This window comes from Poromitra crassiceps, assembly GCF_964638095.1.
Source record: "Poromitra crassiceps genome assembly, chromosome: 11".
Classification (NCBI taxonomy): domain Eukaryota; kingdom Metazoa; phylum Chordata; class Actinopteri; order Beryciformes; family Melamphaidae; genus Poromitra; species Poromitra crassiceps.
This window is the reverse complement of record NC_139643.1, coordinates 42898126-42911855: the sequence shown is the minus strand read 5'-3', so window position 1 is coordinate 42911855 and position 13730 is coordinate 42898126. Positions and strand designations below refer to the sequence as shown.

Genomic DNA, 13730 nt, shown 5'->3' with positions numbered 1-13730 from the left:
TTAGTACTGTAAAGAGTGTTGTATTTTTTTGCTGCAAGGGGAGAGGCAAAGAAAGGAAGTGAACACCATACCAACCTTTCAGACCTTTATTTATTCATACTTTTCATACTACCAATCATAATAATACACCCCACCACCCCTCCAGCTCACCTCTAGCCCAATTTCAAGCCCCTTAATCGGCCTGCAGGACCCAGGGGAGGCCCCTGGCTCCAGCCACTTGCTTCAAGGCTCCAGCCTGTCTTTTCCAGGCCCCTGGATAAAGCATGCACGCTCCAGCTCATTTCTACCCCAATTTCAAAGCCCTGCTTGAAGCAGGGCTGCGATGCCTCCGCCTGTCAGTCGTTTTAATGTTGTGGCTGATCGGTGCATGTCTGGTAGTTTGAATTAACCGTCCAGTAGTTTGGACTAACCTGGAACATGCCTGGTAGTTTGGACTAACCTGGAACATGCCTGGTAGTTTGGACTAACCTGGAAGATGCCTGGTAGTTTGGACTAACCTGGAACATGCCTGGTAGTTTGGACTAACCTGGAATATGTCTGGCAGTTTGCGGAGCCTGGAGCCCTTGGAGAGCAACAGAGACGGCGGGCCTTGGCCGGTCACTTGGTAAAGGTACAGCTTGAACCAGATGGAGCTCACCTCAGGGATGGCCGGGCCAATGTGCTGCGGGGACAAACACACACACAACGAAGTAAGTGCACTCATTTCTCACACACACACACACACACAACGAACGTAAGTGCACTCATTTCTCACAGACACAGAATTTAAAATCAAGCAAAAAGCAAAATGTTGCTTTGTGTCATTTCACAGGATTAGGAACCTGCATTCTCTGTGTGAGAGTATGAATTGAAAGTGCTGTTAGAGATTTGAATAAAAGGGATAAAAGCGCAAAGAAAACAATTTGTTGATTCCCATTTCACTGAGTCCCAGCAGTGTGAGAATAAACAGCAGCCTGAATGGCACAACTCTCTCTCTCTTTCTGTCTCAGGCAGAAAGCTGGAGCGTGGCCAGGTGCTGGAATTGCTTGTGAGTCTTTCTCTCTCTCTCTGTAGTGCTTTGTTGTTAGGGGGATTTGCAGGGTGAGTGTTCACACAGCACACAGTCACACCCCCCTGGCTGTTCACACTGCACACACAAGAGCATACACACACAACAAACACACACACACCCACTAAACAGATCTCTCTACATCCCTAACACACACGTCACTTGATCCACCTTCCCAGCCTGCCACAGAGCATCCTCCTCCAGGCTCCAGTACCTGAGGCGTGCAGCTGCTGATGGGCCTGATCTCGTTGCTGAGCGGCGCCATGGAGACCAGCAGCTTGTAGTTCTTGTTGAGGACGCGGCTGCAGGTGGCCTGGTCCAGACCCAGCAGACTCTCACAGCGCAGCATGTCCAAGGGGAAACCTAGATGGGGAAAGAACGACAGAGCGGAGAGAGAGAGAGAGACACACACACACACACACACACACAGAGGAATTTGGTATGTGGAGTAGACTGGGAGCCAAGTGAGAGTGATTGGGTCCTTCTGAACATGCCTTCTTGTGTCCTCCATGACGTGCTTGAAGTAACATTGAACAGAGAATCTTGAGAAGATTGTTTTCTCCAAGACAACTTGAGAATAGTGTTCAGTCTCCATCTCCACAAGAACACAAGCATCGACTAGGATCGGCATTCTTAGATCTAATAATCACCTACTGCCTCTGGACTTACTACTGTACCTACAGATATGACAGATACTGTATATATATATATCAATGATAGATATATGGCAATGCACTGATATGAAAATTTTGTGAAAGAGGTTTAAGCAGCAATGTTTTACACCGATTCTACAACCTAGAGAATAACAATAATTTACAAGACAAAGGTTATGCAGCCTGATTGCTGTTTTAATTGTCTCAGTCTAGAGTGGGTGGTGGTGATGATGATTTGTTTATGATGAATAATTTGAGCTAACACACTCAACACTCAATAGTTTTGACTCAACTTGTCCACTAAGGCCATGTTCAGACTAGGAGGCCAAATCTGATTTGTGAACTTTAGTGACCTATTAATGACTTTATCCAGATTGGTTTTATGAGTCTGGACGCTCCAAGTCTGATTTGTGTCATTTGTCCCAAACCACATATGGAGGTAGTTTCCAATCTGCTTTCGACTGACGCGCAGATCCACCAAATCTAATTTGAACGTCACTCGCAACTCGTCATCAAATGCTTCTGCGCAGGAAAACCACATCACCAACGTACGCATTTACTGACGCCCACGTCATTACCATAACAACCCATGCAGATAGGCTGTTTAGGTCTGGACACACAGATCCGACTTGAGAATCAGATTTGTGGCAGTGCGGACACACTCCCAAATCAGATTTGGGAAACCAATCAAGATAATGATGATTAATGACTTTATCAGCAAATCACATTTGCCTGTAATGTGAACATGGCCTAAGTTATCAATATAAAGTAATGTACCGGTACACATTATTACACTAATTGGGTGGTACACAGCGAGTTGTATCTTTAGCTCTATTTTAAAATTGTCAGTAAATGATGTATAGCATTGCAATATATCTCAATATGTATCGTATCCCAATGTGTATCGTGATACTATCGTAACTTGACCCATGCATCGTGATACGCATCGTATCGCGAGGTCCTTGCCAATACCCAGCCCTAGTATTAGTATGAGTATTAGTAGGGGCTTAGTTTGAGCCAACAGGATCTCACAGTGCAGACCATCCAGAAGAAGCCTAGGAGAGCAGGGGAGGAGGATTGAGAGGTAGGCAATCAGAGCAGAGGCACCCAGCCAACTCAAACAAGGAGATTTGCTTTCTTGTGCTTGGAAGAGTTACACTCTGCCGCTCCCCCTGTGGGGACACGAGTCAAAAAAGGCAGCTTTATTATGGATTCAGTCAGTGTGTGCCACCACCATATTCAACAGAAACCGTCCAGACTTTTAGACAATATAAGGCAGAAAGACAGCTGAGAGTGACAGCAGTAAAGAGATGGTGCAATCTGTCTCCCACAACACCACAAGTGGAAGAACACCTTCCTCTTTGGTAACCCCAGAGGAGCTTTCACCGGGTTCATGAACTTTCAAATGAAAATCCAATTCCATTCTCATCGACCTACTAAGACTATAAAGGGTTAATTCAAGTGCTAGGCCTACAGTAAGTGGTCGTTGTTCAGCTGGGGAAGAGAGACATGACATCCCAGACCAACCCGGTCTACTTCACCACACAAAACACTGCAGTCATACTGGACTGTCTGATGAGCCAATGGCAGTGATTCAGCTTCTGCAAATTTGGGTCACAGTTTGGGATGACTGGTACTTGCGATTTTACTAATTGGCATATAGAAAAACAAAGCATTTCCAGTAACAAGAAAAATACTGTATTTGCAGTTCCATGGCAAAGCCATTTAGCAGATCCTTTTGTCCAAAGCGACTTAGGTCTGGTGTGATGTGACCTATACTGGGTATGAGAGGGAGTGTGACAGGTCACTGTGTCTTTACCTATGTTAGGTATATCGGGCCCCTGGTCCTGAGTGAGTTCCTTGTTGTAGCGCAGGAAGAGGATGGTGTTCTTCAGGGTCAGAGCGTGGTCGAAGTAGCGCTGGGCCTCGCCCTCTGCTGTGCTCTCCACCTGGGGCACAGGGGACCAGGAAGGAGCCTGATATGAAGCAGTCTGTGTAACACGCATGTACTGATTCCATGTGAGCATGTATAAACTAGGGATGGGTCATGATTCTCGAATATTTGAAGAGTCATTAAATTATTTTAAAAAATTGTTTATTTGACTATTATCTTGTCAGGTATATTTCCCTTGTTTGTTTGTTTTTTGCACACAGCAAAAACAACAGATGGACAGATACAAGTAAATGCAAACATTGAGCAGGTAAGCGATGGAAACCCCAGAGGGCTTATTGGAGTTCTCTTACCTCAGAGATTAAATCAAAGTTAAACAGTTAGAGCAAAAAATAATAATACCAGCGATGATCTTTAAATATTCATTGAATAGTTCCCAGTGAATATCGACTAGTATTTTTTTTATTGAAATGCCCATCCCTAGTATAAACATCACGTTTTCTTCCCACACATGGTCAAACGTGTTGCCAGCACTAAGGTTTGCCTACTGTATGTGTACAGCCCTTTGCTACATCGAGCTAGCATCCCTTAATGCTTTGCCTACTGTATGTGTATAGCCCTTTGCTACATCGAGCTAGCATCCCTTAATGCTTTGTCTACTGTATGTGTATAGCCCTTTGCTACATCGAGCTAGCATCCCTTAATGCTTTGTCTACTGTATGTGTATAGCCCTTTGCTACATCGAGCTAGCATCCCTTAATGCTTTGTCTACTGTATGTGTATAGCCCTTTGCTACATCGAGCTAGCATCCCTTAATGCTTCATTGCAAATGCTGGCTTCCATCGAGGCTCAGACGGCCGCGTTTGACACGGTAGATCATGCAATTTTACTAGCCCGACTCGAGCACTATGTTGGCATCAGGGGCATCGCCCTCGACTGGTTTAGGTCCTACCTAACTAACCAGACTTTTTTAGTCCAGCTTGGAGACTTTTCCTCCTCCGTGGCCCCCCTCACTTGTGGGGTGCCTCAAGGATCGATTATGGGTCCTGCACTCTTCCTTTTATACATGCTGCCCCTAGGTCAGATACTGGCTAATTTTAACGTCTCCTTCCACTGCTTCACCGACGACGTGCAGGTCTACCTCCCCCTAAAACCTAATCAAGGCAACACCACACTACAGCCTCTGCTCGACTGACTGGCTGAAATAAAGCGTTGGATGAGCGACAACTTCCTAACTCTTAATGAGACCAAAACTGAGGTTATTGTCTTTAATACTGTCCCTCCGGCCCCCCTTGTCGATGCCCTGGGCCCCTTGGGCTCAAACCTCTGCACATCTGTCAGAAATCTCAGAGTAATTTTTGACAGTACTTTTAAATTTGAAAAACAAGTGAGCTCCGTGGTTAAAGGCCGGCTTTACCGTGGGGAATATGAATATATATTAAATCTCACGCCCCTAAGGTTTTCGAATCCGTTGAAATTTTTGAAATTGGTTGTTTCCCGCCAGAGATATCACCAGAAATCCACTCTGTGTGGAGGGGGGGGGGGGGGTGGTGGAGGGGAGGGGCGGGTGCGGGGACCCGAAATACTACATTTCCCACAATGCACTGGGCTCGCGTGGCCTTCGTTTCCATGCCCACCCCTCAGGCAATTGGCTGATATCAAACTCCAGTAGGTGGCGGTAATGCACATATATGTTTGCCAACCGCCATAAAACTCAAAGAAGAAGAAGGCTTCGACAATAAAACAAGAGAACAAGAAAAAATCGAAAATAAATCGAAAATAAAATTGCACCAAATTGCACCAAATTTAAACCGATGTATATATGTCGGGAGATGTCTTCATAAAAAAAAATTCATGCATTTTAAGGCATTTTCGTAGGAGTTACGCGCATCTGATGTTGTAACTATTTTCTGTAAAAATGTGTAAAAATGGGTACATTGCTCAGCGTTGATTTCGTTACTTCAACTCACCTACTACTAGATGTAAAATTTGACGAGCTTTCCAATGCCGCCAGTCCCGTGTCTTTTGGTGCTTCCGTTCCAGAGATATGGTCTCATGACAAGGAGCTATGGAAAGCTAACCTAGCTACAGTATGCTATGCGGGTGAACAAGATGGCTGCCTTTTGCTTTTTGTCGAGAGCTCTGAAGGGGCGTGGAGGACCTCTAGAGGCGGGACCATGGCTCACAAGACTTGTAGTTCATAGGCGCTCGAGTTCCGCAACGGGGAGGGAGGCTGGATGACGCGTAACGCGTCATCCGGCTTCCCTAAAATATGTGAGAGATGCCTGATAGGTCAGGCAGTGAAGCTCCAATTTCAAAAATTTCAACGGATTCTAAAACCTTAGGGGCGTGAGATTTAATATATATTCATATTCCCCACGGTAAAGCCGTCCTTTAAAAGCAGCTTTTACCATCTCAGACTCCTGGCCAAGACCAAGGCCTACCTCTCCCAGAAAGACCTGGAGAGGGTGATCCATGCCTTCGTTATGACTCGCTTAGATTATTGCAATGCACTTTATGTGGGGATCGACCAGTCCCTGCTCCGCCGCCTACAGCTGGTCCAAAATGCAGCTGCGCGCCTCCTCACTAGGACCAAGAAGCGTGAACTTTATTAGCCCTGTCCTTTCCTCACTCCATTGGCTGCCTGTCCGCTTCCGCATCGATTTTAAACTATCGTTGACTGTTTTTAAAGCCCTTAATGGACTTGCCCCTCCCTACCTCTCTGAGCTCTTGCACTGCCACACCCCCTCTAGATCCCTTCGGTCAGCGGATCTGTCGCTCCTTGTGATCCCCAAGACTAGGCTAAAAACTAGGGGAGACAGAGCCTTCGCGGCAGCTGCCCCCAAGCTGTGGAACAGCCTCCCCCTCCACGTAAGGTCTGCCCAGAGCCTGGAGGTTTTTAAATCCCTTCTCAAAGCCCACCTGTTCTCCCTGGCCTTCCCCTCCACCTAACCATCGTCAAGTCCCGGCTTTTATTGTTTTATTTGTTTTATTGTTCTTATTCCTTTTATCTTCTCTCTTCTCTCCTTTTAATCTCTATCATATCCTGTATTGTGCTGCATTTTTTACTTAGTATTTCTGCACTTTACCTGTCTTATATTTGTGCTCCTCATTTGCTCCTTGCCTGTGAAGCACTTTGGTTCAGCTGCTACTGCTTGTAAATGTGCTATATAAATAAAGTTGACTTGACTTGACTTGACTTGACTCAGACTGAGACCTCACAAAGGGAACACGTTAAATTAATCTTTATTTTCATGGTCTCACCTTTTCCAACTCAGCCAGGAAGCTGTCCAAAGTCTCGTCAGACAGCTTACCCACCTCAAACATGGTCACCGCATGGCTCTTCAGGTTCTGGTAGGAAGACAGAAGAGCAGAAGAACCTAGTTAGACACAAGCTGTGGGATCTACAGTCAATGTCCAGTGACGATGCTACTGTACCAAGACGACTGGCTGTGCATTCATTTGACTTGTATCTTAAAGTCGTCCTGTTTCTATTATGCTGTCAACATTGAACGCTTTTGTGTTGTGTTGCGTTTTTGTGTCGTGTTGGGTTGCGTTGCACGCCTGTGTGCGTGTGCGTGTGCGTGTGTGTGTGTGTGTGTGTGCGTTCTAATCCCCTTCACTGACCGGAGACAGGTTGCCCATCATGAGGAAAGCGGTGAGGGTGGAGTCGAAGAGGAAGGCGATCCTCTTGGTGGGCGCAGCCGGGATGCTCAGGCTGCTGACGCTGGCTGTGTCTGCTGCCGAGAGACGGGGGGAAAAATACGTATAATAACAACAATGATTCTGTGAAGTGAAGTACCATTTGGACAGATATTAGTAATGTTGATGTAATGTTGTGATTATCCTATAGGATGTGCTGTATATATATATATAAACTTTATTCCAGACTCCGGTCCATATAAAATACGTACAAAAACACAAACAGTACAATAAGAGAATATAAAATAAAATAAAACCACACAACAAATAGGTTTAAAACACATACAGGCAGCTATAATTCCAGTGCTTCCAGAAGTGTGACATAAATTTTGTGTCACTTTGTGCAGGCACCGCTAGGGCCATAATAACTCCATTCTTAGATTGGCTAAGTCGACGCATAAAACTGTAAATAAACTTTCTCAGAACAGCATGGAAAGTGGGGACATTACTGCTTACAAACATATGGCTAGCACTTGTCCATCTTGGATGCCTGAGTAAAATCCTAAATGCATCATTATATGCCACCTGGAGTTTTTTCATTTTTGCAACACTGTACCCGCACCACAGTTGTATAGTTGTATAGTCTTGAGAATGTTTAAATGTATGTTGCCACTCATCATTCTTGTCTGAAGGAGACTGTGGTCGAAACGTTTCAGTCAACCCAATGTGTTGAATTAAAGACGATAATTGAGAAAGAAAAAGTCTGTGTGCGGTCCTCCTCCTTCAACACAGGCTTTGTGAATATGAAATCTTTTCAAAGCCAGAATATGATAACACAATGTTGTTTCAATGAGAAGAATGAACATGTCTATGTGAACACGTCTACATGACGGGCAGTGATAAGAATTTACACATTAACACCATTTGCATTTTGCAACACTATTACTTCTCACTGTTGTGTTTCTGTATTGCTCATATTTATTCATTCATTTTGCTCGAAGCCCTCTTTCATAGCCAGAGTGCGTCAATGGCCTGGGAATGCTACAGACATTGACTGTATCTAATGTAGCCTAATAAACATTATAACTGTCTCTGACTGAGATAATAAATCATCACAGAAAACAAAGTGCTTTACCAGTCTGTAAAGACAGTCGCCCTGCTGATTAAATACTTCCCCCCGTACACTTCTCTTTATTACTTGTCACTTTCATTTGAATTAAATGTCTCTTTGAATGAAATGTCTGCTCCTATCAGGATCCTGGAGGAATGGTGACTGCATCTTTCCATACTGTAGTGCTGATTGGCTGGCTGTGAAGTAGAGGTTACCATGGTGATCTATCCCGGTTATACGTGAGCACCTTTGTGAGACTGAAAAGCCAGAGTTAAGCCCAAAGTTAGCTCGCTAGCACTTTATGAGTCAGACAGCTGGTTTTGCTTTTCGGTTCACTGACACTTTTTAAACAATTTCGGGGGATGTACGTTATATATACTGTACTTTTGCATTTGAAAATAAATCCCAGCATGCCCTGGGGTGACCCCCTGGGGCCCAATCGTGGGGCCTGTGTGAGGCTGCCTGAGCCAAGGAAGGGCTATAGAGTGGAAACCCAAAGAACTGAGTGGACACATCCTTTTCGGTTAACAACACACAATGTTTAAAATCACCACTTTGAGAATATCCAGTTTCTAAGTTTGAGTATCTCCACTATTCATAACAGCACCGACGGGCATTATAAAGTTAAAATGAGAACAAAATGCTATTAATGTGAAAATAGCTTTCAGACCTGTGATTCACCTTTCTTAGGGACTAATTAGCACTGTTGTTTCAGAATGTTTGAAGTAACAATCAGAAGGTAGTGTGTGCACATACACCATACTGTGCGTGTGTGTGTGCGCGCACGAGTGTGTGTGTGTGTGTGTATGTGTGTGTGTGTGTGTGCATGAGTGCGTGCGTGCGTGTGTGCGTGCGTGCGTGTGTGCGTGCGTGCATAGCCAGACCTTGGTCCTCAAGGCTGGTGGTGTCTGTGTCGGTAGCTGAGGAGCCTCCCTCCATGACGGGACTGCCCTGCTCCCAGGACAGCAGCATCTTCTGGGGGTCCATGGTGCTCCTGGCAAACAGCAAACACACCCAGACTTACTAACCACAGAAAGAGTACAGACACCGCGACTCAGGCACTCTTAAACCATGTGCAAGTTGAGTTCATTTTATAGTTGTATAATTGTAGCTTCCTTGAAGATTCAGAGAATTTCCAGACTAATAATGAGTTGTAAAAACAGATATGGCAAAGACTTGACTAGATGGATATATATCAGATGGATGAATGGATAATGAAGCCGCACATTTGAATGTAATTCGTCTACATAAGACCAGGGCTTCACATTAACTTTTTGAGGCATAACTTGAGGCATAAGCGGCTACATGATAATGACAGACAGATGGAAAGATGCGATAAGAGATAGATATTAAATGGCTGCATGGATGACCAGCACATACTTGAGTCTGTTGACAGAGGGGGCGCTCTTCCAGGTGGGGTGGAGCTGCTCTGAGCTGAACACTTGGCCCTTCTTTAAGGCGAAGCCCAGGCGACAGTACATGGAAACTGCATTCTGATGGGACAGAGCAGAAACACAGTCAAACCGCCACGTCCTTCGATCCCACAGTGCAGTGAAATGGTCTCCGAGTTTGACGTCATTATCTATAGAATAATGACCATCATCATTAGCTATAGAATAATGATCATCATCATTAGCTATAGAATAATGATCATCATTAGCTATAGAATAATGGCAGCAAAGGCAGTTTATAGTACAGCAATTTATGATGGTGGTCAGACCACTGATCGTTGCCACCGACTATCATCGATGTCCAATAGAGATCGATGATAGAATATCATGTCGATGCCCAATGGACATCGATATCGATGATAGAATATGATCATGGTCGGTGGCGACCGACCATCATAAATCGCTGTACTATAAACTGCCCTTAACAGTAAAGCCCCCCACACATGATCCACAGTAAAACCGCTCTGCGCCGCTGTGCCATTGTTTTCCTATGGGAGAGCGGTGCCTCCCAACTATGCCACAGCGCTAGCCTTGGCATCGCGCACCCCTCATATTTTCCACCTTGTGCTGCGCTCAAAGTTCAAATTTTTTAAACTTTCTGCGACCTTTCTCTGCGCATGCCTCGCGGTGAGAGGAGAGAAGATCGCTTATCACATGGAGGCAGCTTGAGAGCTTGAGAGCAAAGCGTTTCCAGTTTAGCGTAAGTGCTGAAGTGTTTCAGGGTGAATTTTCATTTAACTAGTCACGCACACAAGTGTGCAAATGCAATGTCACTGCGAAAAAAAGAGAGGGAAAAAATACCTTCTAACAAGTAATTTGGGTTCCTTAAAAAACCCATCAACCTTACAGCAAGTTGAGGAGGGGGGATCTGGGGTGAGATAACAAACTATAATAATTATAATATAATTAATTGTATTAATATAATGATAAGATGCCATTCTCAACACTACTCAGATGCCAGATGGCTGAAACTTCCTTTGATTTTCTTTTTCTTTTTTTTAACTAAACACTTTCCACTTAGCGCTTGTGTGACTGGCCGCCCTTTCCGTCTTTTCATTGGCTAATTTATTCAGTCTTAAACTTCCCTCGCCACGCAATCTTTTATTGAGGTTGAAGAAGCCACCTCAGTCAAGTACGGTGGGCTTGATTGCTTTCTGCCCCTCAAAGCTCTAGTGTGTGCAGAGGTCAACTCTTAGCCATCCCCTTCCCTATCAGAAGCAGCAGAGCAATGGAAAATCGTCAAGTCACTGAGGCCATTACGTAGTCGTTACAAAGGAAACGGTTTAACGCGCAAGACAGGACGGGGGGGGAAAGGTCCCGCGGCAAAGAAGAGAGACCTCTCAGACATCTCAATCATCTCAAAAGGTTTGGAGAATCATCACCGCCGCTGCTACCTTCAAGCGTACCTCTCTCAAGTGCTGCTTTTCATCAGGAGGAGGAAAGCTATAGAACAACAGAGGGAGAGGTGGATCCAGCTCTTCACACTGGAGGTCATGCCACTGAAAGGGTGTCTGGCTCTGCGGCTGATAGAACGTGAATGGGAACTGGGGGAGAAAACGATGTCAAACTAAATTCACCCTCAAATGGCCTTACTCTGTCTGGCGCAGTGCCAAGGGGCATGGCGCATCCCATCTGACATAGTGTGTGTGTGTGTGTGTGTGTGTGTGTGTGTGTGTGTGTGTGTGTGTGTGTGTGTGTGTGTACGAGCACGCGTTTGTGTGTGTTCATGCGTGTGTGCGTATGTGTATGTGTGTGTGAGAGAGAGCGTGTATATGTATCCATAAAAGAGACAGCAGAAGTGTGCAGAACTATTTGCTGGCCAGGCTACTACACACCATGCCAAGCTTCCCCCAACAATATCAGCAAAACCGATTTGCACACAATTTCATTTGAGCAGCCCGGGGCCAAAAAGAGGAAGACGGCAATGCCAATGTATTGTTCTCATAAACCAATATGATATATTTAGCCTGCAAACTGCCAGCGTTTTAATTTAATAATGGCACACCTTTGGAACGAACGACTGTGTAATACTATTACCACAGGATCAAGAAACAAATATGGCTTTAATCTTTCATTGTTAAAGCTTCCGATGAGATTTGATGGCAAAGATAAATCTGTATGTTTGGGTCCAATTAATCATTAAGCACAAACAAATACGGTCCATTTAACTTCCACTCCAAGCAGCCGAACTACGGTGTGCCTTCACGCATGCTGAGAGAGAGCGAAAGCGCGCCTCCTTTCAAAATCCCATCCAAACCACAATGGAGCCCAAGAAAATTGCCTTCTCCATTTTGTCAATGTCAACTCTGAGAGCTGACCACATTCCACAGTTTGTCATGCTCTGGTGAAAAAGGGCATTTTAGACCAGGGTTTCTCAACTGATCTGATGCTGTGCTTTTACTTTGAAGGACATACCATGAAGCAGCGCACTTCCTACTATGGCGAAGGCATGGCCCGCCCTACTCTGCCTCTGATTGGCTTACCCTGGTATTTGACCCTAACTAACCTAAATTACGTGTTTTTCTACTTTGAGGTACTTTTGAGTTACAGATGCTAATAAATGCTACACTTCCTGTTTGTACGCTCAGATATCAGCCTTATTTTACGGTTTCTGCTTGTACTCTCTACTTTGCTAACCTCTCTGCAGTGTTTATAACTGATTCTCTGGGTTGTAGGATAGCTCCAAATATCCCCAAACGTTGCTGTCTTAGTTGTTGTTTTAGTGAAAGAATTCAGATTATTGAAACTTGATGACTATCAGTATCACTGTAACTTGGTTACAAAACAGATAGGCCTGTTAATCAAGACAAGTCTGCCTTTTTATTTCATTGGGTTCTTAGCCCTAGTTGCACCTTTGTTGTACTTTTCTGTTTATTTCATGTTTTTAACTTTTTAATTTGAGTGGTATAAAACAAATCAGAAATGTGGCTCCTGAGGCTAGACTAGTTGAGAACCACTGTTTTAGACCATACATCACAACACGGCTCTCACACGCTCCAGGAAGTGGATACTCACCTTCACTAAGCCCAAGTCAATCTCCAACACATTCGCCAGCTGAGAGGCAGAAAGAAGGAGAAAAAAGATTGAGAAGGAAAATGACTTGGTGGAAAAGCTGATCTATAAACACGCGCGCACGCGCAGACACACACACACACACACACACACACACACACACACACACACACACAAATATTCAATGAGCATACTGTAGCAAGCATGCAGAGAAAAAAAAGCCTACCTCTGAGACATTTGTCTGCTCATCAATGGACACAAAGATTTTGTAGAGAAGTGTTTCAAAGTAATCACCCTGGACTCGGTTCATGACGAAGCCTTCCAGCGGTGGCACTGGGAACGGATCAGACATAAAACAATGTAACTTCTGAACTAACAACGCCAAGCGCTGTTTTGTTTTGGTCCCTATGCAGTCTCATTGATTTCTCATGCATGTCTCCGTTTTAATATGTTGTTTGTAATAGCACCATTAAGCCTCGTTTCAGATCAACAGATGTCTATTACCCATAATGCTGCTCGGTGATGGCTTCCACATTGTGGATTAGATAAGACCGTTGAGCACGCACGCACGCGCGCGCACACACACACACACACACACGCACACACACACACACACACCTGAGATGCAGCTGTCATCGGATATGGGGACATCCAGGTAGATGAAGCCGCGGTTATACAAGCCTGATGGAGAAATCAAATGTTTTAGATCCCATGATGCAAACACACTGTGATGAACATCAGCTGATCTATCATGGACCTGTGGTCCAAAAACAAAAACAAGCAGAGAGAACATGACACTGAACAAACCGTGTCCAAATCTCATTTAAATAGCTACTTGATATTGAAACGGGCCTGAGTCTCCCGTGTTTAATTCTATTTGCTCAAGTCGACTTTTCTCAGAATTTTCTCCAATTAACATTTA

At 44.6% G+C, this 13730-nt stretch overlaps 2 protein-coding genes across 3 annotated transcripts in view; both read right to left on the bottom strand.

Annotated features, from left to right (window-relative positions):
* Positions 1–13730, bottom strand: part of atp6v1c1b (ATPase H+ transporting V1 subunit C1b) — a 100191-nt gene that overhangs the window by 2932 nt on the left and 83529 nt on the right. The window lies entirely within an intron of this gene.
* The window catches only part of fam91a1 (family with sequence similarity 91 member A1), a 34240-nt gene that overhangs the window by 11527 nt on the left and 8983 nt on the right, over positions 1–13730 (bottom strand). The window contains exons 8-17 of one of the 2 annotated variants that reach the window (XM_083646459.1): positions 13427–13489; positions 13035–13141; positions 12812–12850; positions 9726–9838; positions 9230–9339; positions 7220–7332; positions 6857–6943; positions 3521–3650; positions 1263–1411; positions 527–661 (exon numbers count right to left, since the gene is read on the bottom strand). In XM_083646459.1, the coding sequence (XP_083502585.1) occupies positions 527–661; positions 1263–1411; positions 3521–3650; positions 6857–6943; positions 7220–7332; positions 9230–9339; positions 9726–9838; positions 12812–12850; positions 13035–13141; positions 13427–13489 (1046 nt within the window). The remainder of the gene's footprint in view (positions 1–526; positions 662–1262; positions 1412–3520; positions 3651–6856; positions 6944–7219; positions 7333–9229; positions 9340–9725; positions 9839–12811; positions 12851–13034; positions 13142–13426; positions 13490–13730) is intronic. The other variant, XM_083646460.1, reaches the window with a different exon arrangement.